This window comes from Bos indicus, chromosome 3 (assembly GCF_029378745.1).
Source record: "Bos indicus isolate NIAB-ARS_2022 breed Sahiwal x Tharparkar chromosome 3, NIAB-ARS_B.indTharparkar_mat_pri_1.0, whole genome shotgun sequence".
NCBI lineage: Eukaryota > Metazoa > Chordata > Mammalia > Artiodactyla > Bovidae > Bos > Bos indicus.
In genome coordinates, this window is record NC_091762.1 from 48714889 (window position 1) to 48742375 (window position 27487).

Consider the following 27487-nt stretch of genomic DNA (forward strand, 5'->3'; position numbering starts at 1 on the left):
TCTATCCCAATCTCCTATCTTCCAGCCTTCTCTTCTCCAAAGATTTTCCCCATCTGATCCTCAGTCATTCATTTTTGTGACTATATAGCCTCAATTTTAATGAAAAATGCTATACCTTAAATAATCCACCCCCGTATTTAAAAAAAAAATTTTTTTTTAATTTATTTATTTGACTGTACCAGGTCTTAGTTGCAACAGGTGGGACCTTTGATCTTCGTTGAGGCATGCAGGCTCTTAGCTGCAGCATGCAGGATCTCGTTTTCTGACCAGGGATTGAACCCGGGCCCTGTGCATTGGGAATGCAGAGCCTTAACCACTGGATCACCAGGGAAGTCCTAACCCATTCCCTTCTAAGTGTATTCATAATACCTGATATTTCATTTTATCCAATTCCATCTAAATCTCTTCATTGACTTCCACTCCCAAACCTGTCACTATCAGCCTCTGATTCACTTCTTTTCCTACCTACCTCAGTTACCTTCAGGACACACATTGGCATCCTCAGCGCTCTTGCCACTTCATCCATCATACTTACCTGCCTATCATGAACTTCTCATCAAGTCAGCTTTCCTTAAGCAGAAAAGAGAGGGAAGGCAGGTACTACACTCTGCAGTCAGAAAGGCTGGGCTCAAATCTCCTTCTTCCACTTGGCTGCTGTGTTACCTCTGTTACTGACCCCTCTGTCTCAGTTTGATCTACAAAGATCATGGTGGATAATGATAGCACTCCGCCCCCTTATACAATGAAGTTGTTATAATACACAGTAAGAACTCCCTTGAACTAAAGAGCTCAATCAACAGCTATTATTACTCACCAATATTGACATTAGATAAATAGCACAAATATAGAGAGATCTGAACTGCCCAGTGTATCCTCAAATTTGCTTCATGTTCCTTTTACTTAACTTGACATTCTCCATAGAATTGCCTCCAAACCTCTGTCTCACCAATGAAGTCACTTTCCTTCCTCACTTAACTCTACCTCTCAATCCCAGAGGAACTGGCCTCCTCTGCTCTTAAGATATTAGTCCATCAACCATGGATTCCTCAAACTCTGACCTCAAGACCAAATCTTTTCAGGCACATCTTCCTCTACATTCAGAAGTGGTTTCTCTTGCTATCTCCAAGGCCAACTGCTCTGCACCTACACTCTGCAACCTTAGGCCATCAATTATCCCCTTCCTCTTGCTCCATCCAGCTCTCCATCTATAGGTTGATTCCTTCTTTCTTACCAACATGCCCAATTCTTCCTAATCCAAAAATCTCTCCTCCTCTGCTTGATTTCCCTATTAAACTTTTAAAAAGAGACATCAACAGTGTATTCACAGACATTCTTGCTATAACTTCACAACCCAGTACATATGATTGCTGCTGCTGCTGTTGCTAAGTCGCTTCAGTCGTGTCTGACTCTGTGCGACCCCATAGACAGCAGCTCACCAGGCTCCCCTGTCCCTGGGATTCTCCAGGCAATAACACTGGAGTGGGTTGCCATTTCCTTCTCCAATGCGTGAAAGTGAAAAGTGAAAGTGAAATTGCTCAGTGGCGTCCGACTCTTAATGACCCCATGGACTGCATCTACCAGGCTCCTCCATCCATGGGATTTTCCAGGCAAGAGTACTGGAGTGGGGTGCCATTGCCTTCTCCACATATGATTGCGTTCCCCTACAAAAGAATGCAGGGGTCACCAGTGGCAGCTCCATAACAAGACAGTGGATTCATCTCAGCCTTCATCCCAGGTGACCTTTCTGTAGCATATGACACTGTCGATCATCACATTTCCTTTCTCCTCTCCTGGTTTCCATACTATTTCCTCTTCATTCCAGAGCTACAGTTTTTCAGTTTCTATTTCCTCTGCCTTTCCCTTAAATTTTTGTGTTTCCCAAGTACACTTCTTCCATATGCTGTACCAAGGCCATTGAATCTATTCCCAGGGGCCTAAAAGGGTTCAGAACAAGTTTCCCAAAATGTGCCACCACTATGGCATGCTGAATATTTTGTGTATGCGTGTGTGTTAAATTGCTTCAGTCGTGTCTGACTCTCTATCACCCTATGGCCTGTAGCCCACCAGGCTTCTGTGTCCATGGAATTCTCCAGGCAAAAATAGAGCTGAAAGAAATTAAGACCCAGCAGATTCAAGAAAAACTCCTACCTCTCCCTTAACTACCTGAGAGATTTCAGACAGGTGACCCAGCCACACAGAGAGCTATTACCAAGAGATAACTTTTCATCTGAATGACCTATCTGTATGGCAGGACAAACATCTAATTACCAACTATCTGCTCTCTTATCATCCTGTGAATATCCTCCTCCACAGATGCCTACACCATGCCTTAGTTCAAGACGGCTTTATAAGCCTCTATTGCCAGTTTGAACTTGGATCTCATTGTCCTGTGGCACTCCCATATATATGTACTTAAATCTGCTTTTTCTCCTGTTAATCTGCCTTATATCAATTTGATTATTAGATCCACTAAAGAACCAAAACTAGTAGAGGAAAACATTTTCCTCCTCAAAGGCTCAAACACCCTGACACAAATCTCTGGTTTCAAGTTCTCTCTTATATTCTACTTGTAGTTCCATATTTCTCAGTTATTGCTGAGCATCCTTACCTGACAAATCACACATTCTCAAATATGCCTCAAACCCAGCACACCTAAAACCAATACCCTACTCTTTGCTTAATCTCCCTTTCCTCCATGACCACTACCACAGAAATCTCCCAATATTAATCAATGGGATCATCATCAACTTAGCCAAGTCAGAAACCTGGAGTCACCCTAGACTGTTCCTAGTCTTGAACCAAGCCCTATTCATCTTATCTCCTAAGATTCTTCCTAATCCTTTTCCAACTTATTCCATTACACCTGTTGCCATTATAATTTTTGTCATTGGTGTCTCTTACCTAGATGAATGCAATAACCCAACTGGTCTCCTGTAACCCTATATTTCTAGCCTTTTCTCTTTGATCTCATAACTCCTAGATTGTATTTAGCCTAGACTGTTTCCTATTCTCCAGCACTTTACACATTTTCCAAATTTTTGGTTGTCTGGAAAGGTGATTATCTACAAATCTGGACTTTAAGAACATGTGCTTTGGCTTTACTGTACAATCATCGCATTTACCTTCAGCCAGTTTCTCCATGTGACTGGTGCCTGATCTTTAAGCCAGTCTCTTTCACAGGAAAGAACTCATGTATTAATTTTTAGGATAAAATAATATTTATATAATTGTTTTTCTCTTCCTTACGTCAGAAGAACCCCTTATGTTTTTGGAATGTACCTCTTTTTACCTAAGTAGAACACTCCTTCATTCCAACATATATAGGCTAACAGTTTTTGAATATATGTATTGATGTTGAGAGGGAGAGGAACAGGAGGAAGCAAGAAGATATGCTTGTGGGAAGGAAGGAGAGTGGGAACACACTGTCTTTCCCCACCAGCCACAGCTATTACTCAGATGGGTATAGGAGAAAAGATGATAGACTGTCTGTGCTTGTAACCCTCCCCAACTCCATATAGAAAAATCTATCTTTGACCATTTAGCACTTCCTCCTCCCTCTGTTCTTCTAAATGCACATGGACTTTTCAAGTTTCCTAGGAATGAATTGTGCACTGTGTGGTACTAAGCACACTCAGTGTAAAAACAAGATATTAGTGGGTATAATTCACATTTGGAAAGATGAGCCAGAGCTACTTTCAGATAGAGAAAGAAAGGAAAAAAGAGGATGGGAACCAAGAATCTATCCACCAACAAGGTACTGGTTTGGTGAATTTTAGGAGTTGAGAGTCACAAGTGTGAGCTCTGGGAAACCTACAGGGTCCCAGAGATATTTTAAGTTCAGGAGGAATGAAGAGAACAAAAATATCACAAACCAAAGAAAAAAACTATGGAAAATTTCATTATAATCTCCTTGCTGCTCCACTATACCACTTCTAGCTCATATTCCAATCCCATTTCTCAGTTCTTAATTTCTTCAAGACTCAAAGATTTTAAATAAAGGTAGAGCATAGCTTTCTACTATAAAATTAAAGAATAAGTTATATTATCTCTAATATTATGATTTCTCAAAAAGAGTTTCAAACAAAAACATTAAAGTTCCTTTAAGTGTCAAAGATAAGTTCCTCCTGCTTTAAAATCTCAAATCCGAATCACTGTCAAGATACAGATATTGCTAAAGCTAAACTGATCACCTCTTGGGAACCATTAATTCAAAAAGCAATTAAATGGCTACTAAGTACCAGACAACAGGAGGACACTGGACGATGCAAAATTCAACAAAGTTTGGCTGTTGACCTAACAAAACACAGAGATAAGTAAAAAGAAAAAGTTTACTTTACAATAATTAATCATAATGCTATAACTGTGTGTTGCTATTGTGCCACACAAGTAAGGGACACACAACCCAGCCTGGAAGACATGGGGTTTCTTGTTGTGCTCAGTACAACAACTCTTGGGCTGACTTGTAAAGAAAGAGCAAGGATCCAGGAGACCTTTCCAGCATAGGGACAGTGGGGCAAAAGAAGAATTTGAGGGGAATACGGCATAAAGAAAGAAGACAGCTCTACCTGCAGAGCTTTCTATGTCACATTACAGAGCTCAGAGTTTATCCTGGAAGCAGAGGAATCACTCAGAGGATCTAACCAGGGGGGCGGTACGTGCTCATTTTTGTGTGGAGATCACCGTGGAAGGTAATAATACAGCAGAGAAGGAAAGGGGAACAGGACTAGAGACAGGCAGACTGCCTAGAGCAGAAATCAGTAAACTTCTTCCCTAAAAAGCCAGAGAGTGAACACAAAGCAAGGGGCTCTGGAAGCCATACCATATCTGTTACAACTAATCAACTTGGCCGCTGTCATGGGAAAGCAGCCATGGTAAACAAACACACTAGGCTGGGCCCCAGTAAAGCTTTATTTGTAGAAACAGGCAGCAGGTTTGGCCTTCAAGTCTTAGTTTGCCGACTCCAGTCTAAAAGAGCACTGTTCAAAGGAACTTTCTGCAGTAATGAAATGGTCCACAGATGTTCTACTCATTTCTGTAGACACACAGGGCTATGACGCACTGGAAATCTTACAAGTCACGCTAAAGAACTGAATTTTTAATTTCATTTCATTTTAATTAAATATAAATAGTCACATGTGTGGCTTGTGGCTCCTCTACTGGACAGTACAGGTATACCAGCTAGTTTAGGAGCCCAGACAAGAGATGATGAGCTAGGGCACTGACAGCAGAGATGGAGAGGAGGTGGCCAAGGCAAGAACCATTTAGGAGGTGATGTGGCAGGGCCTGGGATGTACCAAATACAGGTGAGGGAGAAACAGTCAAAGAGGATTCCCACATGCTGAGCAGAGATAACGGAGAGAATGGCCAGGTCACAAGCTGAACAGGAGCATGTAAGAGAACACAGAGGGAAATGTGTTGTATTCTATTTCAGACGTGTGGATTCTGATGTGCCACCTGGGAGAAGAAAACACTTGACTACAATGAAAAGAAGTAAGCAATATTAAATATGCTTTTTTATAGATAAAGCAACTGCAGTACAGGAACGTTACATAACTTGGCCAAGGTCAGAGCAAGTAAGTGGCAAGGTTAAATTGCAACTTGAGTTTCTATGATTCTAAAATTCTGACATAGTTCATTACGCCACACTGAGCAAATGGGTAATAGCTGAAACCTTGAAAGCACAATTCACTCAGGGGAAAGCACGAAGAAGGTCAGTGGGCCCAGAGGAACACCGGCATTTAAGGAACTATTATATAAAAGACTGAGACAGGATGGCCAGAGCACTGCAAGAACCAGTGCGGTGTCATGAAAGAGAAGGGGAGCTGTGGCATTAGAAGGAGATGGCCAACAGTATCAAGTCCACAGGGAGATGCAATGAGACAGGCACCAAACAGTGTTCACTGGATTTCGCACATGCAAGTCATTGGTACCTCTAAGGAAATCATTCTAGCAAAATGACAGAAGAGGAAGCCTAGTTTTAATGCATTAAAGAACAAAAAAGATACAACCAAGTAGAGAAGGCAAACATAAACTACGCACTTCCAGTGTTGACTAGATTTCAGCATATTGAATCTACACTACATTTAGCACTTGTTGCACATGTAGTGAATGAAAAGCACTAGGTCAGGTGCTTTACACATGTAAGTAAATATACAACCAAACATACAACCACAAAGAATCTTCACAATAAACTGTAAGGCCGATAGGGATCATTATCCCCGTTTTATAGGTAAAAAGCAAAAACAAAAACAAAAACAACAGAGGCCCAGAAAGATGAGACAATTTTCCACTCACATACAGTGGGAAGCGGGGCAGCTTGGATTTGAATCCAGGTCTCCTGCCTTCAAAGAACATGTTCTTTGCTCTCTATACTTTCACATCATCAGAGTCTTTAAAAATTCAGAAGAACTCTTATTTTAAAATTTTCAAATGGCCAAGGCTAAAGAACTTAGTGTCTTCTTGAAGAAATAAAAATTAAAACATACGAAACACTGACAAACAAAATAAGATAGTACATAATTATCTGGGAAAGAAAAGTTTAAGCAACAGATATGTAATCTAATTTCTTCTGTTTGGGTGTGGAAGGACCATCGTTCCCACCTTTGGCAAAAAAAACAAGTGATGAGGCTAACTGCTTGGTAAGCATAATGATGGTATTTGCAGCAGAAGAGTCTTCATGCTTGGAATGCTTTTAGGATACATGTAGTCTACAGTTGCTTATAATAAATGAACCTAGAGTGTACAGATATATGGGGTCTGACCTCCCTGGGGAAGGTTACATAATCTATGTAACTATTTGAATATTAAATGGAGATATTTCATAACCAAGACAGCTACTTTATGTCAGCAATATGAACCATACATATCACTTAGAGACCTCATAGGTAACCTCATTCCAGAACGTGCCCAATGCAAAAAAAAACTTAGGGAGGCTTGCTGATGGTCCTGAACATCATCATGCTTTGCCAGTGTCTCATGATTACTTGTATTCTTGGGATTATTAGTAAGGCTTGATACAGGGTAAGCTCCCTAATGCACATGAGTCTGATTTGACTCTCAATTCTCTGAGGTATCTCTGCACTAAGATACAAAAAGCTACATGTAATCGTGGGAGCTTTCCCTGGGTTTGGGACTTTGACCTAAAACTTGAAAGATAGGCAAATTTTTCAAAGACGGAGGGAAAATGGAGGATATGAATAAAGGAGGAAATGTGAGAAAAATCCACAGGTGCATGAGACAGTTTAAAGGTATAAAACTAACTCTAATGAGTGGTAAGAAATTAGGCTGGAGACATGGAGCACATCACAGAGAGCTTCAAAAGTTCAGAGAAGACTCTAAAGAAGACACAGCATTTAGTAAGAAAGTAAGGCACTGAAAGTGGGACAAGAGAAAGATGACTTGGAGGCACTATGAGGAAAGGACTGGAGAGTGGGTGAATGGAGAGTCAGGAAGTCAGTTAGACCGCTATCAATCACCCACGAGATCCTAAAGGCCCTAAACTAGGACCATGCGTATGGAATGAAAGGAGCAGCTAAACATCACACAGAAAAAATTACAGCAGACCCTGTTAAATGACAAGATAATGGTAAGAAATGATAATAATAAAGCCATTGTCAAAATGAGAGGTAGGGAGACAACTACCTCCCTCCAGGAGGTGGAGCTTAATTTCTCCCCAGAATGGGTTACATACTTCGTGCCTTGCTTTCAAAGAAGAGAATAAGGAAAAGGAAAAACTTCACAGCAGAGAAACTTGTCAAACACCACCTCAACCACACGGTGGACATTCACACCCCCAGTGATGTCACATGGATATCATACAGCTCCTGATATGTGACAAGGGCAGTTCAGTTCAGTCACTCAGTCGTGTCTGACTCCTTGCAGCCCCATGGACTGCAGCACGCCAGGCTTCCCTGTCCATCACCAACTCTCCAAGCTTGCTCAAACTCATGTCCATCGAGTCAGTGATGCCATCCAACCATCTCATCCTGTCATCCCCTTCTCCTGCCCTCAATCTTTCCCAGCATCAGGGTCTTTTCAAATGAGTCGGTTCTTCGCATCAGGTAGCTAAAGTATCGGCATTTCAGCTTCAGCATCAGTCCTTCCAATGAGTATTAAGGACTGATCTCCTTTAGGATGGACTGGTTGGATCACCTTGCAGTCCAAAGGACTTTCAAGAGTCTTCTCCAACACTACAGTTCAAAAGCATCAATTCTTCGGCATGCAGATTTCTTTATAGTCCAACTGTTACATCCACACATGACTACTGGAAAAACCATAGCCTTGACTAGATGGACCTTTGTTGGCAAAGTAATGTCTCTGCTTTTTAATATGCTGTCAAGGTTTGTCATACCTTTTCTTCCAAGGAGTAAGTGTCTTTTAATTTCATGGCTACAGTCACCATCTGCAGTGATTTTGGAGTCCCCCAAAATAAAGTCTGTCACTGTTTCCATTGTTTTCCCATCTATTTGCTATGAAGTGATGGGACTGGATGCCATGATCTTCATTTTTTAAATGCTGAGTTTTAAGCCAGCTAGTTTTAAGCCAGCTTTTAAGTGACAAGAAGGGCACTTCGCCTCTATAGGACTCCTTTCAAAAACCTATAAACTTTGCCTAGTCATGAGAAAAACAGGTAAATCTAGACTGCAGGATTCTACAAAATAACTGGAGAGTATCCTTTAACAATGTTAAGGTCATGAAAAACAAGGAAAGACTAAGAATCTGTTACAGACCAGGGTAGATCAGGGAGGAAGACTGACAACTAAATGCAACGTGGCAGCCTGGATTGAATCACAGAACAAAAGGAAGACACTAATAGAAAAACTCGGGGAATCCAACAGTCTGGAGTTTACTTAGTAATAATGAGTCAATGCTGGCTTAGTTTTGACAAATGTTCCATGTAAGATAATAATGTAAGATATTAACAAAAGGGGAAACTAGGTGAAGGGTATGTGGGAGTTTTTGTGTAATTTTTGTGACTTTTCTGTAAATCTAAAATTAAAAGATTCTTTTAAAAGAGGGACAACATAATGTTGGTATCAAAATTTGGGAACAGGAGGAAGTTGGTATCAGGGATATTAACTGGACCCAAGATAAATCCAGTAAAACAAAGTATTGTTATACCACAAAGGGAGCTGGGTTCAAGAGCCAGGGTCACCACCAATCTTGGCTTAGTTTCCTTCACCTTTCCAAGGCTCAATTTCCTCATTTGTACAATGGTGATAATTCATATCACATATTCTCATTTTTATAGCTAGGATCTTGAGGAAAACATTTCCCTAAACTAAACAACCCAAGTATAAAATAATTAATGATATCAGTAACCTACCGCTGATTCACAAAAGGGCTGGAAAGTTCTGCAAGCAGGCGGAAATTCCCAACATACACCAGCACACCATCATTCTGGGTGATAAATATAAAACATCATGTCAGGGTTAACATTCTTATCAAAATCTCCAATCATTGAAGAGACATTCAACAGCTTCTTGGCATAAAACAATGATCAATATAAACACAAACCAAGTCTGCTAAAGTGATCTTCTTTATGAAAACTTAGAAATGTCATTAGAATTCTACAGTATTTTTTAAAGACAACATATTGCACACTTATGTTCATTTACGTACATAATGTTCACTCAGACAGATTTCAAGCAGTAGTCTCATGCTGAACTAATGAATTCTGCAAATAGCCATGAGTAACAGCGTTCTAAAATTACCATAGAAATAATGATCATGGTAGTGTGAATTTCAAAAGTTGAGTAATTTTATAGGAATTAAATATCTAATAGGAATGTAGTTTTATATCCATTAGACACACCTTAAAAATTTCCAGAGTGTGCTTCACTTCCTAAATAACAATAAAAGCCTATGAGCAGACACACACTTGCCAAATGTAACAACACATGTTAAACCTTATCTATCATATTTGACCTGAAAAATATATTTGTCAATCAGAAGATCCTATAGCTAAAACACATACTTTGGGGACCTTTCTGAATTTAGAAACATAATGCTTAGTACATTTCACTAATTTAATAACAAGAAAAGTATAATACTGTTAATAACCATTAGAAATAAAACCAAAAGTATACATTCCAAAAATGTTATGTAATTTTAAAAGTGTTACTAGGTTAATGGAATCATTATAGCACTTCCAATTAAATCAGAATTATGATTATACACCAAAAGAAATAGTTCCACCTGCCCTCAAAATGTTCCCAGATGGTGCTAGTGGTAAAGAACCTGCCTGTCAATGCAGGAGACATAAGGGACATGGGTTTATTTCAAAGTTGGGAAGATGCCCTGGAGGAGGGCATGGCAACCCACTCCATTATTCTTGCCTGGAGAATCCCATGGACAGAGGAACCTGGGAGGCTGGAGTCCATAGGCTTGCAAAAGAGTCAGACACGACTGAAATGACTTAGCATGCATGCCCTCAAAACATGAGATATACAACTTCAGAAACATTTTTCCCACTGTTTATAGCACACTGCCTTCCAAATGGGAACAATATAAAGCAATATTTTAGAAAATGATAATGAATGGGACTTTTTATTTGAAGAGTCTCAGTTCTTCTCTATGTAAGTTATTTTAGGGGTTATACATTGAGAGCTGGGTTGCAAGAATTACTTTTTCCAAGATAAATCTAAAACTAAAATTTTTCATCATCTCAAACTCGCTGTCCTTAGTGAAACTGAAATGGGTTATGAGGAAGAAGAAAGGACAACAGAGAGATGAAGACAATAGCCAAGATGAGTCTGTGCATGTGGAGGGTAATGGGGAAGATGATCGTCAACATTTTAGAGGCGACTGGACACAGCCACAGCAGTTCAAAAACACATGACAATCCATGGGAAATAACTATCCACATGTGTTGTTACGTTAACACAGAAATATGTGTGAATTTGAGATTCTATATTATTCTGCACTATTTACTTTTCTGTTACAGTAAATGCTTTTATTTAAATAATAGAACTAGTTAATATCAGTAACTAGTAATTAATAGTGGGGCTAATCAAACAAATCAAATTGTGGAAAAATATATTTTTATAATGTTTCTGATCTTTTGTTTCTCTTTGATATTGAAATTTAGTAGATTATATAATGTTTTCAGAAGCATAAGACTTTTTAAAAGAAGAATGCAAATACAATAGGACTAAACAGTTGTTACCCATATTTAATAAAAAAAATTATATCTTTTTATCCATGACATAGTAGGATATTTTCACTCTTTATCTCCTTTTCCAATAGTACCTTTCTGAAATGTCTGCAGCCTTTAGGATATCCTTATCTTTTGCAGGATTAAAACAACTACAGTTAAATACAAAATTTACTTTGACTTCTAACTGTGCTCTTAGAGGTCCACATTACTGGTATCAGTCAAATATGATGATCTCAAGCTAAATATTTTCTCAATAAAGTTGTTTAAGCATAAAATACATAAAAATTTACTTATTAGCAATAGCAGGCTTTTAGAGTTATAAGAATTCAGTTTCCAGCTCTCTAACAATATCCATTCACTTTGTAGCTACAGGCTTGTTCTGGTAGACCAGCAGTTTGCAAGATCATTTGTATGCATAAATTCATCATATATGCCATCTATTTCTAAAATGTCTAAAACACATATCATTTTAAGATACCCTAGAGCATACTCAATGAATTCCAGTAAGTTATAGTCTTAGTATAAAAAAATTCTATTTAATGAAGCTACTCTTCTCTGGTAACATTTTTGAGTTCTGAGGCAGTCTTATTTCCAAAAACCTGAGCCAGTATTTCACTCCATAAGTTTTCTCATTTCGTTGTATGCAATTTCACAATCTGCACATAACATCAAACGATGCAGGGACTGATAGTTCACCATTTTCTAGCTCCTTATGGCCTCTTCAACTATCATCATTTTGGAGAACCAGTACATAAATATCCGTTTCACTGCAACATTTTTATGCATTCTCATCCTCAATCTATTTCCAAACTAAAGGACATTCCTCTTGCCTCACACTCTAAACATATGCTTGCAGAGCAGGCCAACATTTGCTGGCAGCAGTCATAGCTACTTGTAGGCTCTTGTCCACAAAGGTTATCTCCTTCCATCTCCATAAAGTCAAATATCTCATTAAGTGTTTCTTCAGGTTTTGAGTAAATGAAAGATGAACAAGAACTTTCATTATGAAAGCTTCAGTGTCACAGGTAAGCAAATCACGTTCCTCTAACAGGATTGTATACAAGATGTAGAAGACATCTAGCAGGAAATATCTTTTCACTTTCCTTGGTAAGAAGTTTATAGACTGAATGAAATTTGCCAAAGTTGACAATAGTACTGTCTGCTATAAAATGTAGATAGATGAGCAAAATCTAACTTGTTTTTATATATCAACAATTTTCATGTTTTATGTGGTTTCTTTATAATCTTCACAGAAATCAAAAATTCAGTTTGAAAATCCATTTTTCAAATCAAAATACCAAAGATGGAGGGGGACACCTTTTTGTTGCTGTGATTCAATAAATCATTTGATATACTGCAGAAAGAATGATCATTGGTAAGATCTGACAAATCAGCTCTATATAAGAAGCCATCACATCTGTTACCAAAATTTCCCCCTTCTTTCACCTACAGAATATTTTAGTTGCACCTTCTGAATCAGGAAATCCAGCTTTACTCAGTTTCACAGAGCAATCAAGGGGATAAAATGTGTACATTCATGTGGAGTATCCAAGCTAAGTCAATGCCTGCTATTTTCATTTGAGCATTGGTGTCTTTTTGCAAGACGAGAAAAGCACAGATCAAGATGTATCTGCCTGTATTATTCCAGACCTGCGAGATTTGGTCTCTTCAGGTGCTTTTACATCCTCTTCTCCAGCAGGCCTGTGTTGGTGGCTAGGGCTGCCATAGCTAAGTACTGCAAACTGAATGCCTTAAACAACAAAAATGTATTATCTTACAGTTCTAGAGGCCAGAAGTCCAAGACCAAGGATCAACAGGGCCATGCTCCTTCTGAATGTTTTAGGGAAGAAGTTATTTTAGACCTTTCTCCTAGATTCTAACCATTCCTTGGTTTCTGGCAGCTCAGCTCCAATCTTCATATGACGTTTTCCTTGTGTGCATGTTGGTGACCAAATCCCCTTTTCATGAGGACACCAATCATATTGGATTAAGGACCAATACTACTCAAGTTTGCCTGATTTTCACTTAACTAATTATCTCTGTAATGACCCTATTTCCAAATTAGGTCATATTCTGAAGTACTGGGGATTAGGATTTCAACATATACATTTGAGGTGAGGGTGGGGCAGGGGACACAATTCAACTCAAAATTCTTTTATGCATATTGTGCAGTATGTTCTGCCTTGGTTATCCAACTTCCTAATTGTTTTTCTATCCATCTATGATAACATATCACTATACACAATAATATATACTATGTATATTTCCATATATAAAAACTACTATAACCTTCTTTCTTGGTCATGCTTGTGGCAGTTTGGTGGTATCATAACTGTTGTCATTTTCATTATCTACTCTTAGAAAAAACGGTCACAATATGTACAGTGCTAATAAATTAAGCTAACACTGTTTCAAAAAAATACAGCATTAATCCAATGGGCAAAGTCAAGGATGACTGTTATGGTTCATGATTACAACACACTTAAGTTGCATCATTCAGAGTGATGTGACAACAAATGAACCATTATTGAGAACTGCAAATCATGGTTGCCATGATTTTTTTGCATCACAGGGAGGGGTTTCATGAGATGTAGGATTTTTGATGGTAAAATGGTAAAACCAGGATGGACATAGGCAGGCCACTCCTAACTTTATTTTATTATGAATTTTATTATAATGAATTCCAAATGGCAGGTGAATGTTTTCATTTTAATATGTAATAGGAATCACATTCCCAGCTAGGAGATGTGGAAATGAATAAAGAACAAGCATCTTGCCTCTCTTAAGTCATCCAGCAGGAAAAAAAAAAAAAAGCACTTTAAAGAGAAAAGGAGAAAAAATTTCACTCATATTCCAGGTTCCTGGATAGTTTGTGGGCTTATTTTTAGTTTGAGTGATTTGTTTCAAGTTTAGGTGAGTTTTTTCAAAAGAAGTGGTCAGAATAGTTAAATTAAGAAAAGGTCAGAAAAATAAGAAATTGTATTCAATGACAAACCATTCAAATAAAATTCTGAAGTTGAAATGCTCTTCTTTTCTCTCCTTCCATAGTTGAATTCTGTAGTGAATAGGTTAAGGGAGAAAAGCCTTGCAAATAGTATAAAGCTACAAACAATATGACTGGGGCCACAGAGGACAGAAAATGAAATGAAAAAAGTTATTTTAGTAAGATTGTTACTTGAACCAGATGTAAAAATCTTGGAAATATTTTTACTCGTATAATCTTTCATTATAATAGATTCAGATATATAATAAACATTTCCTACTTTTCTTAAAGATAAATTCTCTCATTCATAACATTGTCTTTCCCTCCTCAGTTAAAGGCAGCTCCTCATTCAATCCATTATTCTTAATGATTTTCTTCTTCTTTGATTAGTTTTTTTAAGTCTATGCTATTCTAGAAAAGTGTATCCAATGTTTAGAGAATATGATAGTCCATACTGCTGTACTGTGAGTTAATGCGCTCCTACGGTCAGTCAAAATCCTTGCTTAATTACTCACTGTGTCTTTCAAATAAACATTTTTTCCAAAGATGAGATCCAATTCTAAAATTTATTTTTGTTTAATTTGAATTTTATGCAACTTCAAAAATATTTAAAAGACACCTCATAGTCATGTAAAATACTGAAATGATAATAGTAGCAATACCCTTAATCTTAAACCTTAAAAGAGAATTCTATGAATTACTCTCTAGTTAACTTTTTAAAAACAAAAAAATACGTTCATGACATATACTATGTCTAAGACTTTTTTGAGAGTTTAAAAGATTACTTCTTCCAACTCCTTTCGATTTGGAACAGAATTAAAAATACCTATTAATCAAATATCAAATATCAGGTTAAACCTGACTTTATGATATTCTTTAAGTATTAAAAGTTACTAGTAAAAATAGTATTTTTGGTACATTGTTTTTATCTAAATATGGCCAAAATACAAATTTTTCACATTTCGAAAAATTTCCTCTAGATTTTCTTTGAAAAAAATGGGCATAACATCCTGACCTTTCTCTTAACTTCTCTTACCTCTTTCTAAAGAGAATCAGTTAGTTGTAAGCCAAAGATTCTCAAAATGTGGTTCCCAGACTAGCAGCATTAGCATTTCCCAGGAACTTGCTAAATTTGCATATTTTATTCTTGGACCCCATCCCAGACCTACTGAATCAGTAGCCCTGGGGGTGACACCAATTATCTAGTTTTAACAGGTCCTCTAGTTGATTCCCATATACACTAGTGTTAAAGAGCTACTGTCCTACCTAGAGATTGAAGTCCTAAGGAAACTAGCTCCCTACTTCTCTGAAATCATAATTAGGGAAGATTTACAAAAGCCCTCATCAAAACCTGCAACTATTATCTAGGTGGACCTGATACATTCCACTAGAAAAGTTTCTTCTGACCCCTTCCTGTCTGTTATTGTACTTAGCCTCCTGCAAATACCTACATCCCCTGTTTCTCATTTACTGTTCTATCTATAAAGCTTAGTGCAGCGCCTGGCTTTGTTTCCTGAGTTGAGCCTCGCCTGCTAACCAGTGTAAAGGAGAATCACCTCCAAAATCAAAATCCTAAAAGAGTCCTTCGGACCTATTTCTGAGCGGGTCACTGCACCCTGATGAGAACATTAGTATTCCGCCCGAAAATGAAAACAGAAAAATATCTCAATTTCAATTTCTTTAAAGAGATCGGTAGAGCAGCATTAGAGGTTATCATAAACTTGCTACGAGCAAAAAAAGATAGATGATTAATCTCCAAACCTTGATACATTCAGGTTAGTGAAGGCAAGACAGGTAAAGTGGGCAGGCAACTAAAAGAGGTAGGGGAACTTGAGACCTATGGAATAGCTACCAATCAGAAGGAAAAGAGCTAGAAGCAGGTTCTCAATGAGCACACAAGCAGAGTCCCTCATCATCCCATCACCTCTTGTCTACTGATGAACTTCCCTAACCCCATTTCCAGATCTCTTTGAAATATGAGGAATACTTTGTACCAGAGCTGTTGTTAGGAGTGTATGGCTGTCACTGCCACCACCATGATCTTCATCACTTTATAAAACAGAATGACAGAGTTACAGTTAACTGACAGATGAGAGGTCTCTGGATGCCATGACCTCTTTATCCTAATACTCATGATAGAATTTCCATGAAGACTTACAGGCTAACTGACTGCTTAGAAAGTCTGCAAAACATTATCCTCTTTGGGCAATTCATGATGATTATTAAGCAGTTAAGTTTAAGGAGGCAAGGATAGTTAATGAATGATTATGGGCCTGTGGTCTGAAAACCAAGATTTGAACTGTAGCTCTCCCGGGTGACCTTGGGCAAAGAAGACCAAAACCTCAGTTTCTCCATGTGTAAAACAAGCAGAATACCATCCTTATGACAGAGCTGATATGAGACTAAGACACAATGCATACTAATGGCAAACAGGAAAAATACTAAAACAGAAAAGCACTGCAAAAAGGCACTTTTTTTAAGGTTAAAAGTGAAATAGAACCAGGTACTTTTTCTTACCACAGCTATTAAGAAGATTAAGTTTGAACAAGTTCTGAAAGGATGTATTCTTTCCTGCCTAGGTACAAGCCTTCAACTCTAGTCATTGATCCCTGGATGACTACACAAGACTAAAGGCCATGCCTGAGATGATGACAATGAACAGATGATAGGAAAGACAGATCATCATCACAATTAGGACAAAAATGTAGGTTCACTACTGCTATTTTACTATATATCAATAATCACTCCTCAAAAAGTAGTTAATGTTACTTTCTAATTGCTGCAGAAAAAATATTCATGCTGGAAAAGAAAATAAGTACCTCTAAGGGAAGACTCACCTGTTTTACTTGCCCAGTAGGTTGTATCAACTTTATACCTCACTTCGCACAACTATACTGCATCCAAGCTGAACTTACTTCTTCATGACAAGTTTATGCTTATGACCATCAAAATGTGGTGAGATTGAGATGGCCTCTAAAGATTGCCTATTTCAGTTACCCACAGATTTCTTAAATCCCTTCTACAAAAGTTCTTACAGTTTACCCCTTAGCATGGAAAACTCTGTGTTAAGAGGAGTAGCATCTTCTAAAGCTGCTTTCCAAAAGTTCCAGAACTAATCTGTATCCTCTTTGACATCTACCCACTAGTCCTATTCCAGATTCTGGCTATCCAAAATCACTTTTTCACATGAAAGTGAAAGTGTTAGTCACTCAGTTGCGTTCAACTCTTTTGCAAACCCACAGACTACGGCTCACCCAGCTCCTCTGTCCATGGAATTCTCCAGGCAAGAATACTGGAATGGGTTGCCATTCTGTTCTCCAGGGGATCTTCTCAAACCAGGGATTGAGCATGGGTCTCCTGCAATGCAGGCAGATTCTTTACCGCCTGAGCCACTAGGGAAGCCCCTCTTTTCATATTATAACCCTTCAAATATTTAATGACTGTCCAAGTACCTGTCTGTCTTCTTCATAGGTATCAGTTCCACTCTGCACAAAAAATTCTGGCCTATCCTCCTCAGAGTTCCTTAGCCCTATGTACTGCCAGCATTCACAAGACAAAAACAAACAGATGCAACAACAAAACCAACCAATCTCTTGATGAAAAGAACCATTTACACATAACACTCCCTACATGTTAACCAATTCAATCACATACACATATACATCTTTGGAGGACACTGGGTAACCTTTCTAAAGAGAATTTTAGTAGAACAGGTCACTATCCTTAAAAATGTAAATACTATTTGCCCAGGAACCCCACAAAACCAACCTTTGAAATAACTATGTATAGGCACAAATATGAAGACATAAGAATGTTTATGCAAGTTATATACAATAGTAAAACTTAAAAAACACATAAAGATAGAAAACTGATTAAATACGATTGTTTATCTATATGCCATCCACAGAGATAATGATGCAACTAGATGGCCTGAAAATAAAAACATTTTCAGAACTTGCTGAAGATTTCAAGAGTATACCTCCTTTACCCCCTTTCTTGGAAAATATTTGAGGATATACTATAGCATGAGTGAATAAACCAAGACAGATATGGGGTAAAGAAGCAGTGGCCTCAAACCAGAAGAGTAATGGCAGGAAGCCTGGGACATTAACAAGCACACCTAGAGGGCAGGAGAATGGAGAGCTCTAGGGGCAGGTATCTGGGGAATTTGACTGAAGAGATGGGACAATTCAAATATATGATAAAGGCATATGTTACAAGGAAAAAAAAAAGGCAAATAGTCTAAGCAAAAATTAGATAGGAAAAATAATCCTAGCTGTTCAGGGAACTATTTTAATACAGTTATAAGAAACACTTCATTTTCTCTGTGTAGAATCAACTGAAATGCAATATGATTATAGAATATAAGGCAAATATTGTTAAATCTTAGTGATACAAAAGTTCACATACAAATGACAGAAACTGGAAGGACAGAAGCATAAACATCTTCACCTTAAAGGATCAAGAGGTGCTACAAACCCAAAATAAAAATGTTTATAAAGTTTTCAAAGAAACTGTGAGAGGAACTCAAATTACTTTAACTACATGGGAAGAAAGAAGGGAAAGGAGATAGAGGTGAGAGAGTTAAATTCTTACCCACCATAGCAAGAAGATAACACATGGTATCTAACACTGACCAATTAAGACGTGGCTTACAGTCACCTAAGTGATCACCATCAATTCTGTCCCTTCCTGCATGTGCACAGTGTTCCTCAGATCATGTGCTTGGGTCTTACTTTCCTCCCCTTGAATCTGGGCTGCCTCAGTGACTCATTTGACCACCGGAACGCAGAGGAAATGAAGTTCTGGTCTTTGGCAGCTAGGTCTCAAAGAGCCATGCAGCTTCCTCCTGGGTCTGTTAGAATATTTGCTCTTAAAATGCTCCCTCTTGGAACACAATAGCCAGGCTGTGAGACGCTCAAGACACATGGAGGGGCCACATACAGGAGCTTGAGGCAAAGAGCCTGCTGATGTTCCAGCAGGGAACTAGCATGAACTACCAGCTACTTGAATAAGCCCCTTTCAATCCAGTCAAGCCTTTAGATTATTCAGTCTCAACTGCTACCTAACAGCACCCACATGAGACCTCACGCAAGGACCACCCAGCTTTCTTCCTCCCTTCATTTTTTTTAATATAATTAAAAACTTGTGAGTCAATGGGTTTCACTGGCCTAAGTCAGTATTCTAACTGATGATCAAATTGTCACATTTTTAACCAATGGCATAGCCATTGTGTTAGTTCCGGTGTCCTGAGAAAACCCTATTAGTCTTTGATAGGTTCCTTGCTTTCTGACAGATTACCTTATTTTGTTGTATGCAATGCTTCAATATGTAAAACAAATTTTAAATTTTGGGGTTTGATCCTATTTTTGTAATATATATTCATATACAGAAGAGTATTTTTTAATTATTCATATACACAGATAGGATATATTCCTACATGTAAATGGTGATTAAGCAAATATAAATAGTTATCTCTGGGTTGTGAGATTGAGCATTAGCTTCTCTTTTTGCTTGTCAATATTTCCTAATCCTCAAATAAAAATGAGCGAACAAATTAATTTTTTCAAATAGCTCTGCACCAACATTTCTTATCATAGCTTTTTAAATTATAGTGTTGCCTTAACCACTGTTTACCAAATGTATTCTTTTGTGGTTCTCTTTCTGCACTTCTGAAGTTCTCCTCTGCCTCTTTTAGAGGACTGACTTTCTTTGGGTCCCTGACTGTGATTACCCTGCACCGACAGGACACTTCTTATTTCTAATGGCATATGAGCCCTTTTCCCCTGGAATAACCATGTATCACCACAAACCTGAAATATACAAACACATTTCTGCCCAAACTGGTTCTCCCATTTCCTTTAGGGTCTCCCCCTCTAGTGCCCTGGGTCACTTTGCCCTCTTGTTTCCCTTCTTTCTCTGAAATCTAAATTAGTCACCATGATCTACTGACTACAATGTTGCTTTTAGATTAGTTTCTTCCTCATTATTTCTTCCTGCTTATTTATTATTATGGATATTTCTTCCTGCTTATTTAACTTATATGCAGAGCACATCACGTGAAATGCTGGGCTGGATGAAGTACAAGCTGGAATCTAGATTGCCAGGAGAAATATCAATAACCTCAGATTTGTAGATGATACCACCCTTTGCAGAAAGCAAAAAACTAAACAGCCTCTTGATGAAAGTGAAAGAGAAGAGTGAAAAAGTTGACTTAAAACTCGACATTCAGAAAACCAAGATCATGGCATCCAATCCCATCTCCTCACGGCAAACAGATGGGGAAACAAAGGAAACAGCGAGAGACTTTATTTTTGGGGGCTCCAAAATCATTGCAGGTAGTGACTGCAGCCATGAAATTAAAAGACACTTGCTCCTTGGAAGAAAAGCTATGACAAACCTAGACAGCATATTAAAAAGCAGAGACATTACTTTGTCGACAAAGTTCTGCCTAGTCAAAGCTATGGTTCTTCCAATAGTCATGTATGGATGTGAGAGTTGGACTGTAAAGAAAGCTGAGTGCCGAAAAATTGATGTTTTTGAACTGCAGTGTTGGAGAAGACTCTTGAGAGTCCCTTGGACTGCAAGGAGATCAAAACAGTCAATCCTAAAGGAAATCAGTCCTGAATATTCATTGGAAGGACTGATGCTGAAGCTGAAACTCCAATACTTTAGCCACCTGATGTGAAGAACTGACTCATTTGAAAAGACCCTGATTCTGGGAAAGATTGAAGGCAGGAGGAGAAGGGGACGACAGAGGATGAGATGGCTGGATGGCATCACTGACTCAATGGACATGAGTTTGAGCAAGCTCCAGGAGTTGGTGATGGACAGGGAAGCCTGGCGTGCTGCAGTCCATGGAGTTGCAGAGTCAGACGCAACTGAGCAACTGAACTAAACTGAATTTGCTCATTAATAAAACCACCAAAGTTAAGTTCTTCATAATCTATCATCTACATTACTCCAATAACCTCCTCAAAGAGATCCTTCCACACAAAACTTTTCTCCCCCTACGTATCACCTCCAGCTTCATCTTTCTAAATATGTAAATTGCATCAAATTATTTTTTTGCCTAAAGGTCCTACAACAATTCTGTGAAAAGAAAAATACAAGGTTGATAAGGTCCAGGGAAGTCCTTTGAATGTTTAAAAATAGTTTCATATATTTAAATCTTGCAACTTGTGGTATTTAATTAGGTAGCTATCTACCCTGGATATTCTTATTCTTATTCCTTACCCCTCAACTCCTTAGTTCAAAACCATTGTGAGCCAGTGAGCTATGCTTCAGTAGCCTGGCTTCCATATTTTCTAATCCTGTACATCAATGACTCTTCATCTGTTTAATACAATCCACCCATGAGAGTGAGCATCACGTGTGGTAGAGGCTTCCACAGGCAGAGGAAGCCATTAAATAAGGTTCAGGTTACGTATAATTCCTTGTTACCTTATCCTTACCCCATCAACAAAACCTACTAAAATATAAGTCAGATAGATGCTATTAAGAGGACAGATTTAATTCAGATCTAATAAACTACACATTTTGATACTTTACTGTAATAAATTATAGCAAACTCACAACTGAGTAAACTCTCTTTGCTATATAGGTCAATATGGTATTTCTACTTCTGGCATCTACCTGTAAGGCGCTTTGTCTATAATAGAATTCATACTGGCCATGGACTCTGCATGACTCTGTGAGAGAAAACAAAATAAGATTTGTCTGATCCCTTCTAGAGCTTAAAGAAAATTCTTCTTTCAGCCAGTGATTATGAAAATCTGGATTTTCTTATCACGAGAAATTTAATTTTCCAATAGCCAAGAACTGCTAGGGTCAGGAATTCAGAAGGTGAGGGAGAAAGATAAATAAAATTATTATGCACCTATTACAGCTAGTATGATGCTAAATATTATGCTACTATCAATGGTGTGGAGTGGGATGGACACATTTTCCCACCACTAGGGCAGTATAATTGGTGTGAGGTCATTTATGGGCATCCCAACTGGGCTTTGTATAAAACTGACTATGTTCTACTGTAGCAATTAGGAGGTACTTTTTCTAGGCTATTTGAACTGACTCAGAATCTAAGGTCATTTCCATGATCTAAGAAAACCCTTTTAAAGCACCATCAATATAGAAATGAGATTTGGGAACAAATTCTACCATGTATTCAATTACTGTTTGCTTCACTTTAATCATTTAAAGTTTTTGATGATTTACTTACAAGGCAGAGTTGATGGTTTGAGGTAACACACTGGACTAGGTTGCCAAATCAGGCTCATGGGAAAGAGTGATCTTACCTAGAGTTAAGCTTTACTAGTTGCTACAAGCAGAGAGACTATCAGATTAATGCAGAGGAAGCAGAGAGAGGTTTGGGATATGAAGGGCAGTTGGCAAGCCAGGTCCTTCCTGTGTTGAACAAGCAGTTCTGGCCCAAAGAAGTGAAGGCTCTACAAGGTGAGGTTTACAAAGTTCTTCACACAGCAATAGGAGTCTATCTTATAAAATGTCCTTATCTTATGCCTCTAAAAATATTGTAGAGCCTATACAACATTCTCCAAGGAGGCAGGCCTCACAGAGCCTGGCTTCTCTTTACTACAGCGAATCCTTAGCCAGGAATAGGCTAAGGTCATTTCAGAGTTAAAGTTCCAGTTGACAGGAGATTAGACCTGGGTCACTTGCCTTCTTTCTCTCCCTCCCTTTCTTCCAAGGAAGTGAATGGATTTACAGACCAGCTGCTTGCACCCCTTCCTTACTTAAGAACTTGGTGACAAAATGTAGCTTATTCTTACTTGCCCAGTGCTTAGCTCTCCATATTAGGAATAAATCCAATAATTTCATCAAAACAACTGAATCACAGAATCTCAGATTAGAATAGAATTTTAAAGATAATTTATTACAAGCTCCTACCTAAAGCTTCTGCTTATTAGATCCATTTTTATACCTATCTGATTGAAGATACCTTATGGAGAAGAATCACTTTAAAAGGCTGTTGTTAAAATCTTCTATTCATTGGGGATGTCTCTCATAAAAGAGAAGTCTCCCCTACCTCTCATTACCATCCCCTTTGGTCCTAGTTCCAATGTCTGAGTTAAACCAGAGTAAGTCTAATTCCTCTTCCATTGAATAGTCGTTTCACATTTCTAAGGACATTTCAAAACCACATAGATGTCCTACAACTTATCTCTTCTATGCTGACCTCTCTGGGTCCTTCAGTTGTTTATTCTGGGACAATAGCTACCTAATCTAATCTCTCCTCTACAGCTATCTGGCAGCTCACCTCTGGACATAGGCAATTTTAGAGACTCCAGAGGCTTTCGGTATGGTCTAATCAAGAAACTGTAATTTGTTTGAACTGGATACCAAACCTCCCCTAATAGAGTACACATTTAAAAACAACTTTCTATTTTAGCAGATGGACACGCTATTGGTACACCTACAATTGTGGTCATCTGCTACTTCCAGGTCATTTCCCTCTTTTTATACACTGTCAAACTCAAATGCAAACCTTGACATTCATCACTATTCAGTTCAGTTCAGTTCATTTGCTCACTATTAAGTTCCATCTATTTGTTTCAGCTTATTATTCCAGCCTGAAACATTTAAATATAAAATACATCACCTGACACATTATTAGTTCCTCCTCCTCACTTTACTTCAGTCATTTGATGTGCTCATTCGCTCAGTTGTGTCCTACTCTTTGCTACCCCGTGGACAGTAGCCCACCGGGCTCCTCTGCCCATGGAATTCTCCAGGCAAGAACACTGGAGTAGGTAGCCATTTTCTTCTCCAGGGGATCTTCCTGACCCAGGGATCAAAGCCAGGACTCCCACAGTGCAGGCAGTGGGCAGATTCTTTACCTTCTGAGCCACCAGGGAACTCCATAATTGAGAATGGCTTCCCTTGTGGCTCAGCTGGAAAAGAAAGAATTGAGAATAGGCAACATTATTAAAATAATCTTCAAAAACAATAGTTTTTTTTTAAAACACTGTTAATTATAAAATGTTAGTGAGTCATGGCATTGGGGAAATTTTTCTTTAGACTAAATATAAGATCAGTATTTTTCTACTTCTTGTCTCCTGATGTAAATTACAACTTTATCTTATCGTAAACACTAGATCTCATTTTTCAAAACCACTTCATATGTAATTGCTGGCAATATGTTTTTAAAATATAGATACTGGGGTAAAATGTTAAAGAAAAACTAAAATTCCTCACCCTTGAAGTATGACACAATCATGAAATAAATATAACAAATGACATCTGAAACCAAATTTTCTTCCTAAATTGCAGTAGAATGGTTTAATGATTAGATCCTAAGGTAGTGGAATGATGCAGAAGAGCTGGCAAAGTATGCATAGACTCAGTCATTTCGTATCAAGTTTGAAAGTTTTCCAAATATACTATAACTCATTGGTTTTGTTGAGGGGAGGCAGTGATTCACAAAGAACACAAGAAAAGTAAGGCTACCCAAGAAGTCAGAAATGGAGTACAAAGAGGGTGGTTTACCCCTAAAAATAGGATATTAAAGCATAAATGTGTCACTTCCTTTATGATAAGAGAACCTGTCATATTTTCCCTGATTATGAGTATCCTGCCCAAGGGATGAAAGTTGAATATCAGGAAAAAAACTATAGAATTTTTTTACCTGCCTATGTAAGCAAAAGAGAGAAAACCTCTTAAACTCTAAACCTTTTTACAACCTGCTGCTGCTGCTAAGTCACTTCAGTCGTGTCCGACTCTGTGCGACCCCATAGACGGCAGCCCACCAGGCTCCCCCGTCCCTGGGATTCTCCAGGCAAGAACACTGGAGTAGATTGCCATTTCCTTCTCCAATGTATGAAAGTGGAAAGTGAAAGTGAAGTCGCTCAGTCGTGTCCGACTCTTAGCGACCCCATGGACTGCAGCCCACCAGGCTCCTCCATCCATGGCACCTACAATACACTAAATTCATGACAATCTGACTTTTGTCATATCAGATAAAGTAAAGTTGTTACTTACATAACTATTCAGCAGGCAATACACTTAGAACCTACAGGTAATTAGCCTCCATTCTTCACTTTTTCATTTAGTTCCAATTAGAAAATCTTTGGGAAAAAAACAGCTTAAATAGCTTCAGAAGTATCAAGTCAAAGTGCTTTCCAAGTACCAATCCTCATTGCATGCTGCTGCTGCTGCTGCTAAGTTGTTTCAGTCGTTCCGACTCTGTGCGACCCTATAGACTGCAGCCCACCAAGCTCCCCCGTCCCTGGGATTCTCCAGGCAAGAACACTGGAGTGGGTTGCCATTTCCTTCTCCAATGCATGAAAGTGAAAAGTGAAAGTGAAGTCGCTCAGTCATGTCTGACTCTTTGCAACCCCATGGACTGCAGCCTACCAGGCTCCTCTGTCCATGGGATTTTCCAGGCAAGAGTACTGGAGTGGGCTGCCATTGCCTTCTCCATCTCATTGCATAAGGGGTAACAATTTCATACAAGTTTATATGAAATAAGAATAGTAGTACTTGCTGTTGGCATTTTGTTAGCTTTACTTAAAAATGTAAGCAAGTGATCTGAGAATTCACCACATGGAAAATTTTCCTTACACTCAAATAGTAAATGTATGATCTATAAATGACATAGGATCTCTATAAACATGTATTAGTTCATCAATTTTGTTTCTATTTTCTTTCCCTATGAATAGATTCACTTTAATTAGATAAATTTATTTCATACCATTCATTTATTTCATACAATAGAACATAGGAAGGCATATCAAAAAAGCAACCATCTCTTGAAAAATATTACTGTTAATCTTATCAATTTTACTAAAAAAGGCAATAGTTAATTTCTTTTTTAAAAATCCAGCATTTATGTCATTGACTTTTTTATAAAGGCATAAAAGTTCAAAGAGAACACAGCATTCATCCCACATAATGAAATATTCAGCTTGCCAACCCATGTACAGTCAGCCACTTGCCAAGCTTGTGACTTCTTCAGTAGTCAAGAGAGAACAACACTTCATACTAGTCACATTTACAAATGCATGTAAGTGACCTGTTATCCTTCACCAACCCATGTTCTTCTCATAGCACACTGATTATTTGTGACTTATGTTCAGAAACCATACTTCTAACCTACAGCATGATATTAAACTCAAACAGGTACCCACATACATTCTTCCCTGAATTAACCAATATTAGGTTAGTCAGTTTTCATGTCTTTTTAGCAAAAGTGTTTAGGAAGCAAAGTGCATATATTCCAACTAAGACCTGCAAAAAGTAGAAGCCTACATGTTGTAATTGCTTAATCTATTAAAATCTAAAAAGGAAGACAAGGAAATAAACATTAGGAAATGCCAGCAAAAAAAACCTATTGTTTCAGAAAATAAGGCAATTGTGGATACCTACTGGGATATATAAGCATTATAAACAACATTAAAACCAGCATAGTTTTTAAAACATTTACATTAATTATTTAGATTCATGACTTCAAATGGGTGATATTAAGAGATGCTTTGCTATATCTTATTCTTGCAGAATGATGAATTGATGTCTTATTTACCAGCTATCTTTGTGTGGGGCAATATAAAGAAAAATGGAAGAATGTTATTAACATACATTTGTATGAGTTTTTTTAAAAAAACCTCAAAACACTTGCAAATGTCCACTAATATGCATATTTTAGTAACACCAAATAAGAAAAAAAAAAAGCCAATGGTTACATTTATGTCTTAAAACAGAGAAAACATGGAAGTGTATACCACATGTATTATATAAAATTTATACTATTTTAGTTTACATATGTCTAATATTTCCTAATACCTATCTTGGGTTTGGTGGTATATCTAGGCTAAAAAATAATTGACTGAGGAGATGCAAAGGATATAAAACTGCTAATTTACAAAGGTATAATGTAGAAAAATAATGTTAGAAATAAAAATGTACATTAGTGCTGGACATTACATTAGATTTGCTGGATCCTCTATTAGGTCAGTCTTGAAGTCTCTGAGCAAGACTCCCCCTCATTCCCACTCCACTCTCTAGGCCACTTAAGTGCAATTATGCATTTATAGGGCTTCCCTGATAGCCCAGTTGGTAAAGAATCTGCCTGCAATGCAGGAGACCCCGGTTCAATTCCTGGGTCGATCTGCTGGAGAAGGGATAGGCTACCCACTCCAGTATTCTTGGGCTTCCCTTGTGGCTCAGCTGATAAAGAATCTACCTGCAATGCAGGAGACCTGGGCTCAATCTCTGGGAAGATCCAGAGGGGTTGGGAAGATCCCCTGGAGAAGGGAAAGGCTACACATTCCAGTATTCTGGCCTGGAGAATTCCATGGACTATTTAGTCCATGGGGTCACAAAGAGTTGGA

General features: G+C 38.1%; 1 protein-coding gene across 6 annotated transcripts in view; it reads right to left on the bottom strand.

Moving 5' to 3' along the window:
* Positions 1-27487, bottom strand: part of TLCD4 (TLC domain containing 4) — a 118002-nt gene that overhangs the window by 10323 nt on the left and 80192 nt on the right. For all 6 annotated transcript variants that reach the window (XM_070786065.1, XM_070786062.1, XM_070786060.1 and 3 more), the window contains exon 6: positions 9326-9399. In XM_070786065.1, the coding sequence (XP_070642166.1) occupies positions 9326-9399 (74 nt within the window). The remainder of the gene's footprint in view (positions 1-9325; positions 9400-27487) is intronic.